At 43.6% G+C, this 26,959-nt stretch overlaps 1 protein-coding gene across 4 annotated transcripts in view; it reads left to right on the forward strand.

Annotated features, from left to right (window-relative positions):
* Window positions 1–20,263, forward strand: part of LOC149329809 (uncharacterized) — a 28,749-nt gene extending 8,486 nt beyond the window's left edge. For 3 of the 4 annotated variants that reach the window (XM_089560484.1, XM_089560486.1, XM_089560485.1), the window contains 7 exons: window positions 990–1,088; window positions 4,036–4,224; window positions 6,813–6,998; window positions 9,731–9,892; window positions 11,268–11,312; window positions 12,364–12,996; window positions 14,246–15,616. In XM_089560484.1, the coding sequence (XP_089416610.1) occupies window positions 990–1,088; window positions 4,036–4,224; window positions 6,813–6,998; window positions 9,731–9,892; window positions 11,268–11,312; window positions 12,364–12,996; window positions 14,246–15,277 (2,346 nt within the window). In that variant the 3' untranslated portion in view covers window positions 15,278–15,616. Of the gene's footprint in view, window positions 1–989; window positions 1,089–4,035; window positions 4,225–6,812; window positions 6,999–9,730; window positions 9,893–11,267; window positions 11,313–12,363; window positions 12,997–14,245; window positions 15,617–18,764 lie in introns of those variants that run through there. The other variant, XM_089560487.1, reaches the window with a different exon arrangement.
* Window positions 20,264–26,959: the final 6,696 nt, after the last annotated feature.

Consider the following 26,959-nt stretch of genomic DNA (forward strand, 5'->3'; position numbering starts at 1 on the left):
GTCTAATTCAAGGAACTCTGTTTAAAATAAGGCGATTTTTGTCACACTGAACCAAACTGCTTTTAAAAGTTTACAAACGCAATTTACTTGATAAAGTGCGAGAGTGTTAACACACGCGTTTATGCTCTGAAATAGCTGTATTTATCTGTATTTTTTGGCGGCACAAAATTTTAAAATTCAGGAACATAGGAGAATGCATACAATTCTTAGTACGTTGTTTTTCACCCCCTGTACGGAATCTGTAGTTTTGGCGTTCGGCTGCTTACGCCGAACGCGGAGGTTAAAGTTAATGAAGGCAAAGTACGAAAACACCTCGTCCCACCGTGGCGGCGCAGTGGTTTTGGCGTTCGGCTACTGATGCCACGGTCGCAGAATAGAACTTCGGCTGCGTGGAGATTTTAGATTTGAGAAAAATAATGCTTGTGTGCTGTGTGATGTTACCGCACGTTAAAGTGTCCCAGGTTGTCTAAATTACCGGAGCCGTTCGCTACGTCGTCACTTATAGTCCGTGTGCCATTTCGAGAAGTTGACCCTCACATTTTAAAATGTTTATAAATTCACCCGTATGCTGTGAGATGTCATGCTAAGTTAATGAAACCGTAGATCGTGTAACTAAGACAGATTTGCAGCGCTCGTGTATCTTGTGTTTTGTTTTTCCTGAGTGGCGCAGCGATTCTTAGTCTTCTACCACCAGCTTGATCTCACCCTTACGCTAGGGCCTAAATTAATGCGAAGCTGTCCGCTACGGCGTCCGTCCGAAGTGCCGCTTCCGGTACTAACACCCTCCCACCACATCTCAATATCATTTCTTCTTCTGCACGTACAATTTTGTGGCCTGCAATTAGGAACCAGGCTCTTAAAAGAGACTAGTGCTTGAACTGGCGAAATAAAAAATGACGAAGGGGAAGTTTGAAAACTTACTTTTGTGCCCAGTCTTCTTTTTGTTCATTTGAATTTTCGTGGCTTAATTTTACTTGCCTTCCCTTCAGATGTTCGAAGCAAATGATGTGGTAACGATGATTCGAGACCAGTTCTCGATGTGCCCAAACAAGCAGTGTGAAAAGTTTGTTCCCCTGCAAGCATTGAGCGTAAGTACTACTTCATTATCGTATCTGCAAATATTGAGGCAGATATTAATGTTTTTTTCTAAAATTCGTCTCAAGAGGACATTGTTTAATGCTGGAAGTTTCTGCTACCGATTCCAGTGAAATATTTTTCACTAAAAGCAATAGCAACATCTAACAGAGGTCGGGTTCAATACCGTATAATTGATATTTATTGAAAAGCTGGCTGCCAAAAAATGAACAAGGCACTTTAATACCTAATCGGAACGAAACAAATGCAGTACAACATTTGAGGCCTCTTGTCTACACGCTCATTAAAATTGTAATCATCGTAAACGAGATGCTGTCTGCTGCTGGGAAATGGCCGATGCTACAGTAGTAGTAGTAGTAGAAAACTTTTATTGCGATCTTTTAAGAGATTCGCTATAACAATATTCTATTTTTTTCCCACGCTTTTTCATATTTCGGTATCGCAGCCGAGTTCTGGCAAGATAATGGCTTCATGTACTTTCCTTTAGAGGTGTATTCACAAGCCACTGTAGGCTCGGAAAGAGCGTCCAGAATGCGCTCGAGCTTCAGTTTTACTCTCCGAAATTGTGACGCCTTTTAAAGTCTACGTACGTGGTATGAAATAGGCGTTGCACTTTTTGTGTCCACAAATTAAGCGCAACTATCGTTGGTCCAGCGTTCATTTTCCCGGTGTTAATGCACTCCCCGCAGAGGATTGACACAATCGGCGCTCTTGATGTTTTTTAATTACCAATCCGCGATAAGTAAAACATGAGGTGCAGACTTAACTGAAAGGTACTGCATGCATCGAAGAAAATGGTCCCAAACTTTCTAAACATTTCTAGCAGGAGGCAATTTCCATTGTTTTAGGTTGCTTAAAAGTTTCGGAAAATAAAAATATCCAGCATGCCACTCACTTAGTGCCTACTGCACTGACGCAGTAAGACATACTCGCGGTCAGTGTCTATGCTTGTGAACACCAACGATATGATACGCCACATGCATATTGTGAGGCTTGCTGAGATTAGAATAAAGATTGCAAATAATGTTGCCGTCAGTAGAGCGTGATTCACCAGGGCGGAAATTTGGGCAAGTCGGTAGTGATCCATAACATAAGAGTAGCGCAAACCGGCAGCAATCTAGCCTTGCACTGCAAAGATTGCAAGTGCGTGCCTTTTTTGGATAAATGCACAGTCGTTGCCAAGAGTAGAGATAAGCTAACTCGCGAAATTGTGGAGGCTGCACAGATTGCTGCCTTACAAGATAACTGTGTTGGTACACAGTCCATTTCCTTGTCTAAACGAGAGCTGGCCTTCTTGGGTTCAAAACATTCGTGATCTCCCATTTTTTATCGCATCTTTTTTCGACTTATTTTTTCTCTTAGATCAGCGCAAGCGCTACTTTTGCTCAGGTTCCGTTCACTTGGTTGGTTTTTGCTTTTTTCGTCAGTTGGAAGTTAGCGTCTGTGTTGTGGGTTTGTGTTCTCTCCCATTTTGTCCGTCGTCCTGGTTTGCGCTACTCTTATGCTATGGATCAGTAGAGCGTGTTAATTTGTACCCTTCTATAAGCTTCTCCTTATGCTTAATGTTGAATTTCTAAGTTAAAAATTAATACACATTGGAAAATGGAGCCTGAATGAAAAGCAGCATTGACATCAGAGCTCACTTGACCGCGGTGTGGTTAATTGAGCAGTTCTGGGTTGCGCGCCGCGCGGATATGTTTTTATATCAGCAACAGCCATCTTCAGGCACTGAACTTAACACTTAAATGAAAGCACTCAAATAGACCACTTTAAGCCCAGAGCTAAACAAAGCACGCTTTCTTCTTGGCCTTGAAAATAAGCGAAACTGCGCCGGGTTCACTAAGGATAATAATTTGCGTCCTTGAATTTTTTAGTAATCAAAAACATTGTTTCGGATTCAACAATGCCTTTTTTGCGTTGAAGAAACGCGTAAAACCTCACGCACATAACGAGAAGTCCAAAGGTCCAAAATAAAGGATGCGGTGTACAGTTTTTGTCAAAAGTAACCAGCTGCATGGTTTGCTTCTCAGTCGTATAATAAAACTATTATGACAGCCCTCAAGCTATAAATCTCTGTATGGTAAGGAGAACCCCTGCCCTCACCTTCAGAGAAGTTTTTGATCTTTAGAGAAGACGTGAGGGGTATACTATACGAATGAGAAGCAAAACATGCAGCCTGGTTACTTTTGACAAAGACTGTACGTTTCTGATCCCGTGGCTTCCGGGAAAAGCTTTCTTGAGCTTCTTCCCTCTTGTGAGACCCGTTCTGTATGCTTTCCGTGGTCTCATAAAACACGATTTCGCTCAAGGCAGCGCACGCATTGTCGTACAAATGAGGGTCCCGCTTTAGTCGTTTGACTTTGGCATCCACACCTGTATAGCTTAAAGTTGTGGCACTACTGGATGCAATAAACCTTTTTTGACTTAATGAAAAAAATGATTGATGCTTCTTTTCTTGAAGTGTCGGCTGTAACTACATTTGCTATTCAGAATCAGTCTTTATTTGTTAATACATTTTGAAAGTACAGCATATTATGCAGAAGGAGGTACAATAATCAATAATCGTAATGATTATGTACTTTCGAAAACTGGGGCGTTTAACTAACGCGATTAGAGGCGCTGGCGGTGTCGTTGCCATAGTTTTGGCGAAGTAAACGCCTTCAGTAGAAACTAGGAATATTTTTGCATGTTCATGGGCTGGCCTGTTTCGACCTACGGCCAGGTCGAAGGCGGATTCTCTTCGCTTTGTTTTACGAACATCTCTGCCTTCTTTCCGTTTCACACTGCTTGAGAAAAACTGTGAATGCGGTGTCAGGTTCCTATCCTGGAATTTGAGCTCTGCTTACTTGTGTTTAGCTCCTACGTCTAATTTGTCGTATCAACGAACGGGAAAGGAAATCAGAAGTTAGTGAAATTAATTCATATTATTTTGCCCCACAGGAACACTACTCTCAGTGCACGCCAAAAATTCAGTGCCGTGCGTGCAACAAAGAAGTTCGTAGCCAGGAGTGGAAGGAACACTGGAAGAAACACTCCTATGCCCCGTATGAAAGAAACTCGACCATGGGAGCAAGAGAGGACGTAGCGGACGGAAGAGAGGACAAGTCGTCTACAAAACGTTCTCCAAAGGTAATTAAAAAAAAATGAAAAGACGTTTACTCGTCTGATAGTGCGACTTGATAATGTGATAATGTCTGGGCGGCGTGATATGGCGATGGCAGTGAGGGTGCTGAAAATCTCGGTATGAGTGTGGGCTGTCTGTCACGTTTATGCCCATACACTTGTCTTGACGATGAGAGTAAGCTCCAGCAATGTCCTTTTGCTGACAGTAAAGGAGTAGCCGGGCGCAGTAACCAGTCTTCAGAGCACGGAATATGGGTGGAGGAGGGTAGGCATGCACGTGGGTGGGGTGGAAGAGAGGGTAGTATGGATGAGAACACAATGTAACCGAAAGACCCCTATACAGACTTCGCTGTAAAATTAAAATTTTTGACTTGTTGAAAAGATCCCGATTTCAACCAGAGGCTTCCATACTCTTGTCGAGACAAAGTGCGGGCTAAATTCCTGATAACTGTCGGTAATCACACGGCATATACTTTCGAACGTGGAAATCACGCTAAGTGTGGCATTTTTATCTGTGACTACTCAAATTTAAAAAAAAATCCGCTTGTTTGGAATGTAAATAGATTGCCGTATCTGACATAGCTCTTCTCTCGTTAAAAAAAATAAAAGGCTTATGCATGCCAGTGTTCCCATTCGCATAAATCGTTCGTACTTGGCGAACCCTGGCAACATCATCTGATTCTCGCACGGCATAAATTTAGCATCTACTCACTGGCCGCTGCAAGCTCCAAGGAAAACGGTCGCAATTCATTCTAGTAAAGAGTTTATTGGGAAAAGTTTGACTACTCTTCACCGAAAGGAAGCCATTAATAGCAGCGATAGACGCACACGGAATGAAGGTGACCGAGTCAAAGAACATTACCCAAAGTCGCACTTTATTTATAAAAAAAATCGGAAATTTCCCTGTAGTCAGACAGTATCGACCGTTGTCAAAGTTGCCACTCCAGATATGTGCTTCCTGAGTTAGATGGGCGTGGCTATCGAAGCGTGGCTACCTCGCATGGCAAGCAGAAATTTAGAAGGTAGGGTGTCGGAGGTGATAACCGAAAAGCACTAAAAAGAAAAGCTTAGTTCTACGACCATATAGAGGAGGGTCCTTTTTGCTTCAAACTATTTACCCAGTCGCACCCTAGTGTGCAGTGGCTGAGCAGCAAATTACTCGGCAACGCAGCGTCTTGCCGCCGTTGACCAGCTATAGAAGCAGCGCTTGCGCATTAGATCCACATGGAACAGAACGCCAGGAACTGCACACCAGGTAGGCAGGAGCTGTTACCCAAAGGCAGCCTGCTGTTTAATTAAAATTTCAATTTTGTCATGCGTACTGCGCGATACCTGAACGATATTCCTGATGGACGTTGCAAACAGAAGCGATTTGGTTCAAGGGAGGTCTGGAGTCTTGTTTTGCTGCAGTTGTTTTCGAGAGTGACACTTACCCATCTACAATGCTGCGTATGCTGCCTAAGATTGCATGGCAGACCGAGCTGGTAGACGTCCAGCTGGCTGACCTATGTTCGATTGTGGGCCTAGATATCGTGTTTCTATTGAATCTGTTTCACTTTTTCAAAATGCTATCGCAGACAATAATCTGCCTGGAACTCCTTTCTTCTCTCACTGCCCCCTTTATACCTTCCCTTAGCGCGTGGTTCAGGTGTTAACGGAGATGTGACAGGTACCGCTTCATTTTTTTCACTTAAAAAACAATTTCAATTTCACTTCCCAAGTTGCACTTTAAGTGCACAAAGAGGGCAGGAAGTGAGTGCGTGAAATATTTGAAGAACCAATTTCCAAATTCTCGTCATAATCTATTACCTCAGTGAAAAATAAAGACAACGTTATACAAAGTAGCAACTTTCCAACAAAATACATTCTGAGAATTATGCTTCTTGAGCACTCTATCAATACAGCAGTGACGTGCAGTGAACGCAGATTAACGGCCCCAAAAGTGCCCATTGAAAAGTGAAATCTGGCATTTTGGTAAACAGCAAAGTACGCAACTATAGTGGCCACCAATTTGGACGATTGGAATGGTTCATGTGCCATCCTGGATATTAGCGTCATAAACATTGTGGACAAATCAACAACGATGGGCCGACACAGCCGTGATGAATTTGTCCAGTGTTGATCTTCTCTCCGTCCTGACTCAACAATACGAATCTCGGAAGATGTGGCACACAGAACACAGATGTTTTTTGTTGCTAGGGGGATAAGTGCTGCATGTTTAGCTTAGATCAAAGCTTAGAGCTAACACTTCTAAAAATTTAAAAATAGTTTTTGAGGAAAGGAAATGACGCAGTAACTATCTTACATCTCGGTGGACATCAAAACCACGCCGTAAGGGAGGGGATAAAGGAGAGTGAAAGAAGAAAGGAAGAAAGGGGTGCTGTAGTGGAGGGTTCCGGAAAATTTTCAACTACCGGGGGTTCAACATGCACTGACATTGCACAGGACACGGGCACTATTTTGCGTTTCGCCTCAACCGAAACGTGGCCTCCGCAGCTGGGTTGGCACCTGAGAACTCCTTATCAGTAGCCGAGTGCGCTAACCACTGAGCCATCGCGGTGGGTACACTTTTGGGCAATTTTTTTCTTTTTCAGAATTCCATATATGGACAAGATAACCAGAGATTCCAGCCTGGTTATGCACACGGGTACCCCGGACGAAACGACAGTTCTTCTACGCTGTCCACTAGTCCAGCAGCTACTAGAAGTGCCCTAGATTCCTGTGGCATAGGTATCGGCGCAAGTTCAGGCCAGCCAGAAATGCCTCGCCAGCCTACCCGGGTAGCTAGACACGTTTCAATGCATATGCAAGTGTGAAAGCTAGAGGACATGTTTTTAGTGAAGTTATTTCAGCGACAGAGTTTTTCTCACCTCTCTTGCGTGCTCTTGTTTGCAAAGGCAAGAATATGCTGTGCTTAGTACAGACACTTAAGAGGTTCATGAGACTAATGTATAGAAATTTGTTTAGGCAAACTGGATTGTCTTTTCGTCGGTTATTTGTTCACGCATTAAGCTCTCGAGATTCGAAACTAAACGTGGGACTTCGTATTGGATGAATAGGCAGACATCTGCTTCTACGTGTAAAACATGATTATCGTAACATTGTGAGAACGTTAAGAAGTGTGATGCAAAGTGTGAATGTCAAGGGTGTAAGTAGAATGAAAATATTTAATGCTGCCGTTGACGTATTGCACAAGATTTGCGGTCGGGTGTTGACAGGGCAGAACAAGCGAAATCCCGACGGGAATATACTTCAGTAATACTACATTCAGTGCGTAGCATCAATCCAAGCCATAAGGCGCTAAAAAATCTACATTGTTGAACACTCTGCATGTATCATATGCAATGGTCTGGAACGGGCTCACTGCGTGGCTACTAAAAAAAATTTAATTTCGTGCCTTAATCTCGAGTCATTGCTTAACGGAGAGCTTTTATGTAGAGACGACAAACTTCAACCAGTGCACGCCTGCTGCCTGCACCTTCTTTTTCTCTCCTATTAGGAGCACAGCTAGAGAATCTAAGCGTCGCCTGTTTTTTCTCTTGTGGTCGGTGCTTTAGATCGGTAGCCCTACACAACGCAATACTCAAGTTTCAGTTATAGTTGGAATCTGACATTGAGATTACCTTTGGACTTGGCAATTCATAAGAGCCTTTAATGTGTACTAAAGATGATTCTGTGCTCGTCTTTTTACCATGGGAACTCGATCTACACGCTCCAAGCATTCTTAGGAGCTCCGAATCATTTTCCTGTGAGGCTGATTTCCTCTTTAGATCAAATTAAGCGTCCCTGCGGCCTTTAAGTCACGTGGTAAAGTAGGAGTCAACCAACGCGTGGAGTGTCTTTCAGCCGGTCGCGTGGTGGCTTCGCTTTCGCTTTTAATTTGTTTTTAAGTATCCATGAATAAATAGCTTCAGTCGCAGACAACATAGCAGCAAATTAGTGCCAGCGAAATAAAAATACGCGTGGACTTATTTGACGCACCACTCCGCCGATAACTGAGCGGCAAGCCGCCACGCGACTGGCTGAAAGCCACACCACATGTTGCTTGACTCTGAGATGAGTTCAAAACAAAAAAAAATGGCGGCAGCCGGGATGCTTCATTAAATCTAATAAGGAAATCGACCGCACAAGACAATAATTCTATGCTTCTAAGAATGCTTGGAGCGTGTAGATCGAGTTCCCGCAGTAAAAAGACGTGCTCAGCATACTGTTTAGTACACCTTTAAGTCGAATGCCGAAACATGCTTTGACTATTTCCGATGCGATGGTGTCCACAAATTGGCCTGAGCGTTGCAAACAATGGCCCGCCCCACTCCCAAAATTGGCGCAACCGACACTCAAATATCGACTGCCATCAATTTGGACAAAAATCGACATCCGGGCTAATTTTAGTATCCGGAACACAATGGCGGCCTCTAAAAGTGGCCTTTGCCCCATCCAAAATACGGTCCTGCCAGAAAACTCGCCCTACATCAATTTCGGCCAAAATCTATATCCAGGCCAATTTCATTTGACCTTGAGCAACACAATGGTGACCCCTAAACTTGACCCGGCCCGGCTATTCTCAAAATTTAACCTTCATTGATTAACACCAAAATCGATGTCAAGGCTAAATTGCCCATGGCCAACACAATCGTGACCTTCAAATTTCACTTTGCCACTCACAAAATTTACCCATCTCGAAAATTTGATCTTGAACGATTTGTATCAAAACCGATGTCAATACCAAATCGACCGTGATCAACAAAATGATGGCCTTCGAATTGACCTCGCGTGTGAAGTCATCGCTCATCTTGTTGGGCGACTTCAACAAAAATGCCAAGTGTGACACCGAAGTGATAAAAGGAATGTGAAAACTTGGTTTTGTGCTCAGTTCCGATCTCGAAGTTACCACCGCACAATGCGTACCACCGCACAATGCGGCACAGCAATAGGTCTCTCCTTCAAACGAGGGAGTTCTGCAAAGGTGACCATTGTCGACCTACAAACCATAGCCAAATATTTCACTAACACAAAAGTGTTTGGCAGAACCTTGCAAAGAGAGTGCTTAATTCGATGGTCGAGCAAAATATAAGAATCAGGAAATAGTAATCGTGGTGAAATTCCTAGTGAATCAAGAAAGAGCGGCCACTCGAGTATCAGTTTAATAATTAAACCACTCTTTGTACCTGTTTCTTTGTTGCTGCTAGCAAGCGATTAATTTAAGCATGATGTTCCCTAACACCTACAAATGAGAGATTCATGGTATGAAATTTGCTTGGCGTTTAAATACCAACATGCGCATTTGAAAGTTAGCCTTCATCTGTTGATTTTTTTTTTCGCGAAAGGTTATTGAGTTCATTTCTTCAAAGGCGCTTACAGATATTGTAAAGTAACTACCTTTGTTCACTCTGGAATGCCCTCCTTATGCCATCGCGAAGAAAAATTAGAATAGTCTTAGTTTTATATGAGCGGATTCTTAGGACAAATATACCGAACAGTTTGTCTCTTTATTCATGCCCACTTCTCACAGAACCACCTAGAGGAAGGGCAAAGCACATCGAAATTAGCAGTTTGTGATCACTGCAAAAGGAATGTGAAACAAGCCAACTTGGAACGGCACATAGAAGTCTGTCCCAAAGCACCGAAGGACTGCGTCTACTGTGGCAGACACGTGATAAAAGAGAATATGATGGTAGGTGCTTAACTTTCCTTTTAAAGGCATATGCTGAATGCTGCAACCCTAGAAGCTTCCTGCTTTCTAGGAAGTGCTTAGGTAAACGGAATTCAGGAGTCTGAACCGTACATCGAATGGGAGGAAAACCTGCATGGATTTAATTCTTGAGAGAAGGTAATTAACATTTAATTTTATTCAAGGCACTCGCGGTAAGATTCGGGCAATGAATAATTTTCTGTCGCACCTTGAGTTTACAGTTTACAGCGCTATGGTCACCTAACTCGGTACGCAAATATTGGACAATTGCCCATTTTTCGGCTCTAAAGAGCCTTTGCTATACGTGTTATGGACGTAATTATGAAATTACTTCGTACTTAAGCACCGATATTGCATTTCATAACCTAGAAACACAAATGTAATAAGAATGGAGGAAAAAGATTCATATCAACGAAGAAAAGAAAATAAACAATATTTGTGCTAGACGCTTGCACTGATTTAGTTTCCTTCGATGCTAAATAGACAAATTTTGCTTCGAGTATTATAATATAAAATTATCGTTACTAGATTATCTTTTGTGCCCAATGTTCATATTTGATTTGTGTGCGTGCGTGCACACATTTTTTTCTGACCAGAGGAAAAACATCTGCAGTTCTTATTTCTGTAGCATTTGCCTTAGGTGTCATCTCCAATGAAAATTTTTACGAGATCGTTAACACCGTTAAATATTCGAACATTGAAAATGCGTAAAAGTATATCAGATATGCAAAAAAAATTGTTTCTCTTGATTCTACGTTTCATGAAATGAGAAAATTTTGCTTTCGATTAATTTTGCCTTCCGGCCATTGTTCTATGAAATGACGGGATTCTTATTAAAAGTATTTTTCGTGCATTTGGTGTACCTTTTGAGTACAGGTGCACGGCCCAAAATACAGTGTCTTTCTGAGCGAACCTGACACGCACTTGTTTTTTGTTCGTGAGGCGGGTAAAATAGTTTTGTTCCTAAACATGCCATACGTAATGATCTAGTCTCTCAAAAGACGCCTTCATGATTTCCTTTTCCTAAAATGCCTACTTCTTGCTATACTTCCTCACTATACTTCTTACTTACTTCTTAATATTGCTACACTACCATATTTTTCTACTTGCCTTTTCTAAGACGTTCCTTTGCGCGTTGTGTGTGACTGGAGAAAACTGAAATTGGCTTGTATGCTGTCAGGCAGCAACGTACATACCAAAGCATTCATCAGTATTTTTCTCAAAACAGAGATGCTCCTTCCTAGAGCGTTTCCGGTTAATGGGAGACGTTGGCCAGGATGATGGATGGTTGTTTCGCTTGTAGAGATATAATACGTAATCACAAATCACTGATTCGTTTATCTGTTATCCATTTCAGGCGCATTTCAGCGAGTGCGATCGGAACCCTGGTAACGTCAAGGAGGTGAGGATACGTCGTTTTATGGAGCGCATATCCCAGTTTCTCTCGGATCATGAATGGCAGTTTGGCAATATCCCTGAATAGAAAAGTCTACAACAGCTCTATCTTACCGGTACTCACCTATGGGGCAGAAACGTGGAGGCAGACAAAGAGGGTTCAGCTTAAGTTAAGGGCAACGCGACGAGCCATGGAAAGAAAAAATGATAGATTTGACGGTAAGAGATCGGAAGCGGGCTGAGTGGGTAAGGGAACAAACACGGGTTAATGACATTCTCGTCGAAATCAAGAGGAATGGGCTTGGACAGGGAGTGTAATGCGAAGGCAAGATAACCGGTGGTCCTTAAGGGTAACGGAGTGAACTGCAAGAGAAGGCAAACGTAGCAGGGGCCGGCCGAAAGTTAGGTGGGCGGATGAGATTAAGAAGTTTGCGGGGATACAGTGGCCGCAACAGGCAAAGGACAGGGTTAATCGATTGACGTGCATGGGAGAGACCTTTTCCCGGCAGTGGGCGTAGTCAGTCTGATGATGAAGATCATTAAGTTTGGTGCCGCAAATGTTTCATTCTTTGCATCTCTTTCGCAACATTTTCGTACACATAGCGCAACAAGCCAGCTTGGCGAAAATCATCAAATTTGCGGCTATTAAATATAGTGAGGCGAAGTGACTTTGTGGGAGAAGACCAATCCTTACACTGGGAGGGTCAGACAAGCTTAAGCATTCATATTTAACCCGAATTTGTTATAATAATGAAGACAAGCACCGAAATTTCGGCATACAGGCCGCGTACTCTTTTGATATTTTGCTGTCGACGTGTTTGTTTGTTGATGATGGCAACCTCTTGTGAGCTAGAATCTGTTTTCCAGCTGCTGCCAAGCATCAAAAGTGAGCAAAAAGTCCTTCGTTGGCAGTTGAAAACAACCGGTGTAAAAGCGAAGATGTTTGACAGAAATAATACAGAATTCTCTTGGTGCCTGTATTCCCTTTAGATGACATAGATCGCACCGTGAAATGCCCATCTAGCTGAATTCCGCACTGACAACCTTTCTCTTCCCAGCGGATTGCTACGACAACTGAGGAAGCGAGTAGCGGCTCTGTGAGCCACATCCTTGATCAAGCAGCAGAGGGCTCAAGGCACGGTACTGAGATTGTTAAAAGAGAGGACGCCTGGTTCAGGTACATGCGCTCCGGAGACTGGCTGAGCGCAGTCATTGCTATGGAAGAGTCGTTCAAGATCAGCAGCACTGAAGACCAACTTTACGCTTCTCTCAGATCCAGACTGGTCGAACTGAATGTGAAAGACGCAGTTCGGGACGTTCTAGAAGCTCCTTGTTCAGTGCAGCCTTTGTACTGCCTGCTGACAGTTCTACTTATCCGGGTGTACTTACCACACAGCGTGTGGGCGAGGAGGAAAGAAGTGACGTGGAAATACGCATTGCAGTACCTACCATCATTTTTGGCAGCTCGTGTTAGCGAACGTGCATTGGAGTACTTAAACAAGTACCCCGTATTCCTGGATGGATGTGGATCTCGAGCAGCAGATGAAATGGAAGTCGACGGAGAACGAATTGGAATAGGCCACAATTTTGAAGCCCCCACATTGCCTGAAGTAGAGAAAGCACAGGCGGGTTCTCTGTATGACCATCCAAGACTATGGAGTGGAGAAGAGGCGCCATATACGATGCGAGCAGTGAGTGTTTGACTAATATAGCAAATACCTTGGCTTTTTTTTCTATTTTCTTCTTTCGGCGCAACATATGTTAATACAGAGGAATTGAAACTTTGACTGAACGCTGGGTATATAAATTGCGGTGCTGTGTAGCTATGACAACACGAACTAAAAATCAAGACGAAGCTCTCTTTGTAGCTGCTCGGAAAAGTCGGTGGATATCTGTCATCCCTCCTGTTCGTGCTAGGTTATAGAAAAGGGAAGACAGAATTGTAGAAAAAGAAAAGGAAGGATGGGCACAGCGCCCATCCTTACTGCCCTTTCCTTCTAAGCCCATGCCTGTACGTCTGCAGTTTCGCTACATAACTGTCTATGGCCCTTAGACACTTTTCTTGAGGCGAAACATTACGAGCGTATTCTCTCGATAGGAGCGGGGCTAAAGCTTTAATTACTGTGTGCTGTAAATCACGCTCAACTCCAGATGACAAGAACTTCGGCGCCACAATCATTGTGTCATAAACACAAAAAAATGCAATTAGCTGCATAAAACAGTTCACAATTCCCAATCATTACCATGTTAGCTGCATAATGAAAATACCAACATAGTTTAAAAAGTGTAAGATCTGGCTGAATTTTATTCTATTTTGGGTTCCCACTGACAGCCAAGTACCTAGTGCAGTAATTTACACAGTAGTCGTCGTGTGCTTCTGTTACATACGAAATTGAGAGCTGTAGATTAAAGCCATAAAAACGGGTATAGGTATGCCAAGGTGGGAAGTTAGAACTTGTAGCAAAGAGTAAGCCATCTTTACCTTTTAAGAATTGGCATTATGCGGAGTCAACAAGCTTTAAATACACAATCGGTGTATGTGTCATGTATTCGCCCCGACTATGTGTGACATTTTAGTTAAGGGTATATCAAAAAGAAAGGAACGAGGCACTCCTAAAATCCTGAATGCCTTCTGAGACTCCAACCCGCTATTCGTATTTGTATTCGATGGGTCCTTAACAGCACGAGAAAGCTGATTTCATTCCATGAACAGTTCGGTGGTATCACAAGATTAGATTTTCATCCTGTGCCCTTCATTGGGCTGTGCCCGTCACTGGTGTTCAGGTTAAGGCGAAGCTATCGCTGCCATACGAATACCAGCGAACATTTTCACAGTTGCATGCATATTTGCATTTTCAGACTCATGCTTTGTTACTTGTGCGCACGCCACTGACAGTGTTATCGCTTTCAGTACAGTGTTGTTTATTTTTTCTTTTCTAGAGAGGAGAGGAAATGAAGACAGTGACTTTCGGCAGAAAACCGATGCCTCTTGAGACCACACAACCAAGCTGCAAATCATCCCCTGTAACAACGTTAATTCCAGAGCCTGAGGGAAGTCAACACGGCAGTTTCTCGTGGAGGAAAGAATCGGAAAGCGTACGCGTTACTGCTGAAAGGAGCCTAAGAGCTTCAAGAAAAAGTTGTGATGTGAACTTCGCAAGCAGCAGCGTCCACTCTAAACGCACAGAACTTTCTGATTGTGCCCAAAATCACACCTCGGCTGTTGGCAGTAGAGATAAGCCCAAGAAATTTAGTTGGGGTTCATTTCTCAAAGGAAAGATGATTTCAGAGCCTGACAGTCTGTCGGCCGCTTCCAGGATCAGTGTTTCCCAAAATGGTGCCAATTGCGCGCAGACTAATTCGGCACGCAGTGCAAATGACAGCGGCGACCATGGCTCTAAACTATTGGCGGCAATAACTGCCTGCGGCGAGAAATCCAGAAGCACCAATGTTGATCCTGTCGATAGTGGCAGAAGCGAGAAAAGTGGCGAATTAACGCCTGACTTTGTCTTCGGGTGTCAAGGCCGCAGTGCACAACAAAGACAAGATTTTGAAGCGGGCAATTACTCTCCGATATATCCAACGTGGAGCAGCGTTGTTAAACTTCCTTATCGCGCCGCTTTGGTTGCCAGCCCGAGCCAAAGAGTATCTGGGTCTGAGCAGAAAGACGTCGGGGGGCTGAGGAGCGAGAGCGAAGGAACACATCCGAAACATCCTGAGTGCAACTACTTGAAAGCGTGCTGTCTTAATCAAGGTTCCCTTTCGTCTCATGCGGCCTGTTTTCCTCCACTGCTTGAGGGAGTCAAGCGCACTCCTACCGATACGCGGAGAAAGCACATGCTCGAAAGCACCGAGAGAAATGGCGCCACAGAGACAAACAAGGGACGCGGGCGAAGGAAAACTGCATTTTTGAATGAAAGTGGTCAGGGCTCTGGGAATGTACGAAAATTCCCATCTAAGAAGAGATCGTAGAAGCATTACCGGAAAGCCGAGAGTTCAACTTTTGGTTATTCAGAAAGCTGCTGATAATCCTGGAAAAAAGTAAAATACGGCTGCTTCGCAGTTGACAAACAGAATATTGATTAAATGCATTTGATTTATTTAATAAATAGAGGACCTGGATCCCTGGCCAGTGCGTCATGCCTTTCCAAATACGGAAAACAAAACGAAACGTACACATCACACACGTATACCCACACAGCCATGCACACCACCTACCTTGGAAGACACCGCCAGTGCTGCCTTTTGGAACAAATGATAAATCTGCTACTTGTAATAAAAACGTTACTCTCGAAAACAAAGTGTAAACTTCCTTCCAATTGGCATCAGAAGTGCTTCGTGGAAAGGAGTGCATCATTCAGGAGCGCAGTCGCGAGTCTGCGCTTGTTGTGTTATCTTCTTGTCCTTGTCTTTTTGTGCGCAGTACCCCCCTTGTATTCACCAGTGCATCATTCGATGGTATCACAGCTGGACGAGGAAATGCAGTGTAAAAAGTTCAGGATGTAATTTGTGTTGAGCGTCGTGCATCTCATGAGGCGAATTCATACTAGTTCGACCACCTTTAAAGCCAAATTGCCTTACTTAGTCATGAAGGTTATCTGCCTCACGGAATGGAGGATAGTTTCAAAGTTTTAATTTGGTCAGCGTGTTTGGGGTTATGCCTTTGGTGTTTTCATAACTTTACCTCCACATACTGATGGGCAACATGGTATAGACGGTTCACATTGTTCTCTAGAACGCATCCGCAGACTGCACAATATTCATAGGCACACATGAAGAGCATGAGTGAGCCTCTAATTCCTACTACCAAGTCTTGAAAAGCTGGTGTTGCAGTTATATGCATTGTTAAATAAGGGACCAGAGTGGAAATCGGGGTCTCGAAGAGGTTGGTTGCTTTGACACTGCATTTATTAGGCTATTATTAGTCCCTAACTGAATCTGAATCCCCTCAGTTTCACCCTCGTGCCCTACAATCAGAGCCATTTTTAGAGTGCGGGTGATGCTTGCCGTTAACAGAGCGAAAGCTTTGTTAAGCATGGTCAGAAACGGCCTGTCTTTGGCGCATCTTTCGAAGCGACAAGCTTCACTACCCGCACCACAGCCGCGCTTCCCGTGAGCAGTCGGAGCCAAGATTTGCCACAGCAGAGCATGCGCGAAACCGAGTGACGTGACGCGCGGCACAGGTGGCCGCCACCGCGCGTACTCCGCCGCCCGAGCTTTCGACGCAGCCGCGCGCTACTGCGCATGTGCGCCGCCTTCTCACTGCCGCTACTACTGCGCGTCGCCTCCTCGCCACCGTTTGACCTTTCGTGTCAGCCGCGTGTTTACCACAGTTACTACGCATGCACATGGAGGGCCATATAACGCGCTCGCCTACACCGTTATCGTGGTGCTCCCAGTGCATTGTGCGCGAACTGCGACAGCCAAGACGTCAAACAAAGCATAACTGCAGCTTTTCTTTTGTATATCCAGGCTTAACCAGAGCTAAGCCACCGCCAGTTTTTTTCAAGACTTCTGCGAGAGCAAATTGTTTCAGCGAGAGCAAATCACATGATGAATCACGTGCCACAAGTGCAAGAGCGAGAGTCCAGAGCGGCGGTGGACGAGACTGCCAAGCGCGCGAGCGAACCACGTGGTACACCACATGCCGTAACTGGCGAGGAGGAGCGGCCGCCATTTAGCGCATGTGGCGCTCCCAGTTAGAGGTCAAATCCAAGAGCCCGATGTCCTTCAGGCTAAAATTGTGAAGGGGTAGAGCTTTTCGCTCTAAGAATTAGTTGCCACAGGGTTTCGCATTTTCTCCGGCCGGCTCTCTTCACAATGAGAGAGCTGTAGGTTTAGTTGTGTATTTGGCTTATCGAAAGCGCAGCGTGCGCAATCAGTCGCTTGTACGTCATTATTAAAACAAGCATAAAATAGCATCACGTTTCACTTCATTTCTATCTGTTTACACGCGAGAAACATCCATAAATATACTTACAAAAGTGCAGTAGTCACATAGCGATGGCACCTATGGGTAGTTGTGAAGAAGGCGAGATAGCATTTATAAAAGAGCCGCAGCTGCATGAGCATTAGTATACGGGAAACAAGCGAGAACGCGCACTTAACAACAGAGAATAGAAATCTGAGTAGAGATAGTAACCCTTTTAATATGAAACGGTAAATTTTTGCCCATAATAAAAAAAAAATTCGTAACTACTCATCGATTGCAGAAACTAAAGAATAAAATACACATGACAACCGGTCATCAAAAGTCAGTACATAGCTCGACTAATAATCAGACATTGCTCTAAATAACGTTCCGTACCATTTTCGGTGTATCTGCTAAATTCGTGCGATATTGCTTGAAGGGCTATTTCCTTGCTTTATAAAGAGTGCGGACACATCTGCTAGGAATGAAAGCAAGCGTTCAAGCATACCAGCCTGCCTAGTCTTTCCTCAAAACCTCGGGTGAGATATTCATGCGAGAAGTTTTGCCCTCAATTCCTGGCGACAACCCTCACCCATCCTGCAAAGCTGAGAGCCAAGCATGAAAATTTTCGGCGGTGTGATTGCATTGTGTGACAGTTAGACTAATGAAATTCTACAGTGCAGCATGGCGTCTCAAATGTATTAGGTTTTGAATATATGTAATCCGCATATACATGGAATACTAATGAGATTAAATTTGCTGACTGTCTCCTTCATTTCCTATTCATTTTCCTATTCATTGATCGAGTTGCTTTATGTAAAATACTGCATAATTCAAATGACATGATTTGTTTAAAATTTTTCTTTGCACACAATAAATTTATCGAAAATGCCTGTATACATGACCCACCGTAGTGGCTAAGTGGTTACGGTGCTCGGCTGCCAAACCAAACCAAACCTTTATGCATTGTTCTAACAATCATGTCTAGTGCACCAGCTGTAAGCCCCACTCTCGCTGCTGATTTTCTCCTGTTACTTAAATCCACCCAGCTGACTGGACGCGAGATATGCAGTTAAACTTTTGCCCAGCTAAGTAATTGCGTCGCAAAGCGACTATATTTTAGGAGTCACTTTTATTGCTAGAAACGTAGATATGTTGCGTGTATACGATGTTGCCAACATTTGCTAGCCAGCATCAAATTTAGTTGAGATATGATTCAGCTAGAAAGTGTTGTGCAAATGCTGTGTACTGATGGCACTGTTCTTGTTCTATACCAAGCAATGCTGCATGGCTGGAAGAGGGGTTACGAAAGCATGCAAGCCTAAAGTGAGCTATATATAGCGCTATAACGAGAACGTGGCTAGAAAGGCATTGGATGAATACAGCGTGAAATTTGTTTTATCCGGGGTAATGACGGCTTACATTATACAGGTGGAATTCAGGAATAAAAGTGGATGTGCCTTCAGAAGCAGGTTTTTTAGTCGGAAAAAAATGTGAAGACAGCGCATGGAACGCGCAATTGAGACTAGAGTGAAACTTTCAACGCAGACCACCAGTGCTGCAGGGAAGGGGAGTGCCACGGCCTGCAGGGGGACTACGAGCTCCGAGAAATTGGAAGCACTGGGGGCTAACGCCACTGCACATGGACGCCGGTCCCTGGAAACATCTCTTCCAGAGCTGCCTGTCATCGATTTGTCACTCAAAGAGATGAAAATGTGGCGCGATGCTCTTGAACGGCGCTTATTCGAGCTGGGAATCAGCGACAGCGGCGAAAAATACGAGGCTTTGGTGTCGGCAATAACCCCACAAGTCTGGAGCCAAATACCAAATGTACCGATATCACTCCCACCGGATCGAGGTGTTGAGTACGTGCTTAACGCTCTCTTTGAGCTGAACAAATCTGCCCGGTATAGAAGCAGCGATTGCCTCATCAGTAAACTTGTGGAAAACATACGAGAAAAAATGAGTAAAAGAAAGTGGTGCCATATCTGAGTGAGGGTTCTCATGATGGGGGCGAGTGCTCCATGGATACAGTTGTGTTTGCTAACAAAGGATTTACCATTTTTGTTTCATAAGGCACATGCCGGCCTTAACACGCTTCATTTATCTCAGAAATCACCTTCCACACAGAATAACGAGGTTTACGACTTTCTGTGAGATGTGCATGGCTTTCGTTTCCTTTAGATGTAGGTTACATACACGAACAAAATTGGCGACTACATTAAGACATATACAGGAAGCCATGAAATTCGGGGCAAAAACCCTTGTTGGAAATTACACTTTTTCAACACAATGGAGGACGCGTGCGCTGGATTCGGCGGCTAATACTAGCTTTGGCTTCTGGTCTACAACACCGTTTAATTTGGCGAATAATCTGACCTTGAAAGAATGCCAGAAACAGTGTTCCAGAAAAAAACAATCATGCTCGAGGTTTTAGGGAAAGTGTCATGGCTATGCAAATCTCTCCTGATACTTAGCTGATGAAACATGCCAAGTTTTTTCTTGTGCTGTACGGACTTCTCCTGATTTACAATAAACGAAGGTTAACCGACTTCCGATTGCGTCCTGTAACTGGTAAAAGAATATCATTGACCGATAAAAGAATGATATTACGTGATTAGGTCGCTGAATGATAGGAACTATTTATCAATGCCCCTAACACAAGAATGACTGTTTTTTCATCTCATCTGGAAGTGTTACTTATGTTGACAGAGCGGACATGTTTGCAAAGCAGTAATTTATATTAGGAACTGAATTCAAACTTCTCAAAGCAAGCGTTGGTTCAAAGGTTCGCGTTCATGCCAGCCTGAAGATTTTGCAAGTGCTAATGCGCGCCAAGTACTTGTAATGTAGGAAGAAAAACCCGGTTTATGTGTAATATGTTTTTGCTTGGTGCGTTTAAAACTACTGTTGGCGCTAAGAAACGCTACATTTCTTTTTGAGTAAAGCTTGTCTTCCTGAAACAATTACGTTATCGTCAGGCCACAAAGAAGGCATCGCGAGAACTTAATCTTTGCAAGCGGCTTTTACGTTACGTACTTATGGAAACTGAACTGTTCCAATTATTGCTGACAATAAATTTGTTTTCTAACAAATGCGTGTCTTTTGTACACATTTGTACCATACTGGCTCATTTTTGCACGCGCAGTAAAGTAACATTTCCCTATGGCCACAAAGTTTCTTCCCAAAGCTGCAGTATTGGCTACTATAGCTCAGGGTACAGCCACATCTTGGAATCGAGAGCGGTCCTCTGTGGACACCATCCAGCGATGGGAAATTGTATCTGGCCGCTCGCGCTCAATGCGGAATACGAAAAGCAAATCAATGTGCTACTGTCACCTTTAACATGCCTACAGCTGCTGGACAATAGAAGCGCTCTTGTAACTAAAAAAGCTTATTTTTAAAACTGTGTGAAGTCCGAGGTGAAAGACTCTATATACTGAGAAGACCGGCACAACCCGGCTGGAGCGGGACAGTGCGCCACCGGCATTAGTTTGTGCAGCAACGGAATGTGATCTGCTCGCGCTTGGCAGGCGTATGGAGGCGGCGTGTGGTCGTCCTCTTTGCCATAACCACTGTGGCACGCTAGATTAACATCAGCGCGCATACGTCTTTACATCCCCTATTTACGTGTACGCTGTACTGATATCGACACATTGCTGCAACAAATACTCTGTATCTGGTGGCACGAAAAGGGTCGGAGAAGAATATCTTCTTCGATGCGGAGGTGACTTTAGCTGTCATGTTGGTACCGTCGTAAAAGTTAACTTTTTGACAAACAAATGGAGTGTCAATGAAATTGTAACCAGACGTATAATGTACTCTTTGTACTAGTGACGAATTCCAAAGTGTATTGGAAGGTTTGGGCAGTGCCTTCAAAAGTGCTGGGAGTGGTTGCCTGCTCTCTGTGTAGCAGAGCGTCCACTGGGCCCTGCCAATTTCGTAACACTCCTCCTGTTGTCTTTACCAGACTTGGATGTAGACATTATCTGGTATGAACTTTTTTCTCAATGCAGACCAAAGTCTCTCAGCAAAACAGTTATGCGCGCTCACTGAAAATCCACCTTCACTGTCATGCCAGAAAATGATGTTTGGAGTCATGTAAAGATATAGATACTGGTCCTCATTGCATGCTTCAATACATTGAGCGAAGTGATATTTTATTCGGTCGGTAATTTGCAGGCACAGACAGCGGCTTTTCCGTCGAGTCCGGCTGCCATCGGACCTATCTTTCCGAAATCAATTCACTCATACAGGCTGCCGACGACCATGGCTCTTTTATGGCCTGAAAATACATCCATAAACGTTTTATTCGAAGTAAGTGTTCCATCTACAAAATTTAAATATTAGATGAATTCACAATTAAAATCATATGTCCAAGTAATATTTAAACCTGTCTGCGAGTAGCTGTAGTTATCTGAATGATTTTTTCCGCTGAGCTTAGAGATTGGTAGTTTGTACACTTTCTCACTAAATATTTATTATTATCTAAAAAAGCGTATGTAGTGAGGTTATTTAAACTTGTACCCGATAAAAAGTTCTGCGCATGCATCGAACGACATTAGAAGCTACAAGAAATATCCCTCAAATTTGGATCCCTATTTGTTATGTGAACAAAGGCTTCGAGAGGTTTAAATGTGATGTTTAGTACTCTCACCTGTTTTGCTATGAAATATTTATTATTAAAACCTTCTGCAAACACCGCAAAACGTTAAATATGTGCGCGGTATTGATATGTGTCATGTATATATGTGTGAGGTATTCCAAGCTCATTTACAATCAGGGAGCGTGCAGATTACCTTAAACATTATCAGTTGATGGTGAGCCAAGTGGTATGCAGCCAGCGCGAAAGCAAGTTCCTCTATCCTTCCCAAGCAGAGATTATTGTTAGCATAGATGGCTCATTCCCAAGCGGATATTAGTGTTATCTTACAGGGCTCCTATTGAGTACTACCTATCAGACTTTGAATATTATCTGTTTTCGTGCGGGTGCTCGAAGGCAACCTCGTTGTCCGCTATCAACAGGTCCTTATAATCTCCATTATGGTATCGGGCTGCTAGCTGATTTTCATTGCACTCTCTGTATTGCCACTATCAGAAAGTATTGTGACTCGGTGATTGTGGGGACCAAGGGTTAACACTGCTTTTTAGTATAATGCCACATTACAGCCGTATTTATTAATCCGACCCCTTCGAAATATCTGTCAGACACCGAAATCAGTATGTACCACGTCTTTCACATTCAGGCAGCATTACACATACGCTACCGCGGCCCATTCCGGGCCGCGAATCTCGGCGTCGCTGCCGAAATTTGTAGCCATGAGCCATAGTAGAAAATAGTCAAAATAACGGCCGTAAGCAAAAGCTATCTTCGAGAGTATTGAGCAGTACGAAGAACATACTTATTCAAGGTTTATTTGAAGAGAAGAACTGCGACCAGAATTTTGCTTTCACATGAAACGGCAGCTACATGAAGTCATAACGTTCTGAAAAAGCCTGACGTTCCCTTTCCCCGATTGGCACGTGATGGCAGGTGTGAACGCGCGTCATGATGATCATTCTCACGACGCTTTAGTGCCGACTGACACTTTCAAAGTTATGAAGCTGTACGACCTCATGGAAATGACCCTACAAACGTATTTCTTGCACGTTTCGACTGCAGGAGAGATAGCCATAGAAAAAATGTGTGACGAAGAACAACTAAACGGTTACAGATGATATACGCTCATTCATAGCTCAGCAATTAGTGAAAAGAAATTAAATCTAGTTAGTGAAAATTACTTGTCTATCTTCGAATACCGCATAGCACGCGGCAGACCACACGTAAATAAACTCATTACTTTGGCTTGTGAGTGTAAGGCGCGTAGAAGGACTTGTTAGAAAAGCAAACGGAAGTAAAGCCGGGGGTAGTATTGTTATCGCCTTCGGGGTTTTTATTCCTCGTTATTGTTCGCCAAAAACGTTAAAATTTAGCATCAGAAGGCTTTATTTTGTACTCCTTTAGAGTGTGCTCAGGGTTTTAGTGAAAGGTGTTGCAACGGAACAAGGCTGCAAGTTCGGATCTAGGCTTTTCTATTATGTAGGCGTGTTTATATAGTATTATTTCCAATTTGTAGTTGCGTTTAAATCTAAAGTATGTATTGAGTTACATGCTTACATTTTAATGTACCTGAAAGACAGATTTTAAGCTTAGCTTTGAGCATGTTTGCTCAATCCTCCTTACTTCAGACGCACATAACCCGACGACCAATATATCAGTCGACCGGGAGAAATAGGGGCCATGGTAGTTGCAGCCAGCGGTGTCCGCTAGCCGCAGCGCTGTTCGGCTGGCCAGGGCCGTTCTCCAGCGTGTCCTCGGGCAGGTAATATCGCTGGGCAGAAAAATTATGATTGCAGTGCAAACTCGCATACGTGCCTAGCAAGGGAATTCTCTATACTCTCGGCATTCATTTCCTACGGCAAAAAAACGCCCTCGGTGGCGACGACAGTGGCATATAACTACAGAGAGGTCTCCACCTTTTCATCTTCATTTTGGAAACCAGCACCTGTCTCGTAAGTCGAATAAGCTTCAGCAGTTAGCACCTGCTAACAGCCTGTGTTTTCAGCAGCTTCTCAGTAATGTCTGCAGGAGCAATTATTAGAAGCGTTATTCGTTCTTAGACAATATGATAGCAGTAACTGCTTAACACGTTCGCCGCTTCGTATCACCGGTTGGCCACGTCATTTAATCATACTGTACGGCCACTAATACTGCTTCGCATGATGAAGCGATGGCACAGTTTGTTATGTCCTCCTTCTTAAACCTCACAATGAAATCTCACTAATCGCTTCATCATGAGACTCAGTGTTCGTGGCCGCAAAGTGTAATTAAATGACGTGCCCTACCCGTGACCCAGGAAGCAGTGAAAGGGTAAATATCGGCAAAATTTATCTAGAAGGATTCTCTGTGATTACAATACCCGCAAAGAATTTATCATGCCGGCAAAAGACGTTCCGTCATTCTATCACCGAACACGAGAAGCTTTGGGCATTTCTGGGGTACGAAATCGACTTACCTGCACAGGAGTCTTAATATGCATGCATGGTTTCATGTACTCGTTGGTTTTGCACGGTCTTTCTTGCGCATGAAGAGATAAGCCCCTCTTTCGAAATGATAAGGGAACAACATCAGCGGCATTGATGTGTCTTCAATCACATCCCTAGAGCACTCTGAGAAGAGTCTTAACCGGGTCGAAAAGGATTTGTCGTAAATGTAATAGAATCCATAAAGTTGGTATACTGCAATATATCCTAAATAATTCATTTATAACCTTTCATTTGCCAATTTGGATAAGGTTGTTCAATGTCTTCTTCACAATTGACTTATTTCTTCTATGCTGAGCTATAGAGAATACTGTTATGAAGTTTTTTGTCTGTATCTCTAAGTTGGACAATAAAGGAAGCAAATTCTCTTACGACCGCGTTTATTTTATCAGCGATCTCTTTATTTCACACAATGAAGATACACCGCATAAGAGAAAGCATGAAACTGTTTAACAGCGGCATCCATAATAATCAGGAACATGCTTCGACGATGACCCCGGGTCAAGGTAAGCAAACAGAAAATTAGGAGCTCATTGATGGGCCCGTTAGCAAACATCACTAATGCGCTCGTGTATACCTTCCCCAAGAAATATTCACAATTTCCGACGCAACACTTGACAAAAATCTAAACGCGAATGCCATCTGCGTATATTTCAACAGTTCCTAAACATAACTAGAAATATGCTTGGTTTGTGTAGAGTTCATTCACTTTTAGAGGCAACTATGACAGCCAGCAGCACATCAGAATCAGTTTATTATAAACGATCAATAACTGTGAAAATGGAGGAGGTCCCAAAGGCAACGGCTGCACAAGGGAACTCCTGCTACAGATGTGCAGAAAATGATGACATAAAACAGGAGATAAAGCAAACTGATTACATAGAGTAATTTCTTAAACACGGAGAAATGCAAGATGACGCAACTATAAACCGCGGTTAGCTACATTTGGCGAGATGTAGAGAAAGCCCTACTACAGGCAAATTCGGAGCTGTTTAAGCTTATCAGCTTTATCTGATCATTTATTGCAGTGTACAGCAAGCGTTTTTTTACAGGACATATTGAATGTATACCAATGGTTTCTGCCAGTATATGTTTTGCGGAAATTTGTGTATCTGTAGTCGCAGTTATGTTTTAGGGCTAACACTTGTCAAGCCGAGCACAATACCGGTGTCTTCCTAGCATTTGCACTGTGGATGAGGTTCCCGTTAAGAAACTCGCATAGACGGTGGCGCCTTTTTTTCCTAAATCTAGTGTTTTCAAACTATGTTATGAGCCAAGCTCGAACTTCTTTTAGTTTAAAATGGGCTCCCGTGTCTGTAGCAGCCCCAGCGGCTGACGGCAGCAGTTTTTAGGCACGATTTAGAACCACTGCAGCGCCGCCTGGACACTACAGGTTGCTTGCATAAGAAGGTTAACGTGGTATGGCTCAGAGACACCAGACCAGCAACGGCATCGTGTTTGAATTACCAACAACGCTTAAATTAGCTTGCTTCAAGGGACGGAAAGACATCGAATGAAGAAGCAGCAATTGCATCGCAGGATTTTCAATTTCCGAGCGATCAATAACTCTGACATAACAGGCACCGGTCGCATTTGGAAGCCGAAACTGGAACATCAATTTGCACGTCGTGCTGTGCGTTAAAACGATGTGTCATTCATTATTCGAAATAAGAAAACATGCCGCCGAAATTTTTTCTTTGCTCTCCTTTTAGCGAGTCTGTTTGTTGCTTTTGTTTTCCTGTTATGTAATTGGCTACGTGCTAACATTGCCGCTCTTAAAAATACCAGTTTGTTTGTTTGGTTGCTTGTTTGTTTCTTTGTTTTTTTTTTATCAGGCTTAACGTCCCAAAGCGACTCATTCTACGAGGAGCGCCGTGGTGACGGGCTCGGAAAATTTAGACCACCTGCGGTTCTTCAACGCGCACTGATATCGCACAGTACACGGCCCTTTAGCATATTGCCTCCATCGAAATGCGACAGCATATAGGCTGATATCGAAACCGCCTCTTACGGGTCAGCAGCCGAGCACCATAGCTACTAAGCCACCTTGCTTCAATATAACCGAGCTTCGGACTTCCCAACAGTATGTCCTCTCGTTACTCACATGTTTTCTTAACAGTGAATATCAGAAACTTTTTTTTTCGAGCGCAGTAGGTTTATTTTTACGCAGCTGATGAGCTGCTTTGCCCCTTCAATAAAAATATTACTGCTGCCACCTTCATCAATTTTGTTTAGACGCGCAACAATGAGGTGTTAAATTGAGCGAATTGCATTTCCTTAGCGCCCTGTAGGTGGCCACTTTTCTAATTCACTCATGTAGCATAGTGAAAAACGGTCGGCGTGAAATAGCGCAACGGCTTGCGGCCTTAGAGAAAAACAGAGGAAATAGTACAAACGGACGCAGCAAAACGCGGTGGCACAATCAGGGCTGTGCTGTGTCCGCTTCTACGTTGCCCTGTGCTCTCAGGCTGTGTGCCGTTCAGCTGCTCCACGTCTATCATGCACAGCCAACTCGCCCAACAGTTCTTGCTTTCAAGTGGGAAGCGGCGTGGTGATAGCAAATTTCTTTTTCTTCTGAGGCAAGGCCATCGTTCGAAGCGCGAGGGGGCAAGCCGCGCTTATCAGACCGCCGGTGCGTTGCCATGGAGATAATCGGAGGT

The sequence above is a fragment of the Amblyomma mixtum genome, chromosome 9 (assembly GCF_055824585.1).
Source record: "Amblyomma mixtum isolate Tamu chromosome 9, ASM5582458v1, whole genome shotgun sequence".
Lineage (NCBI taxonomy): Eukaryota > Metazoa > Arthropoda > Arachnida > Ixodida > Ixodidae > Amblyomma > Amblyomma mixtum.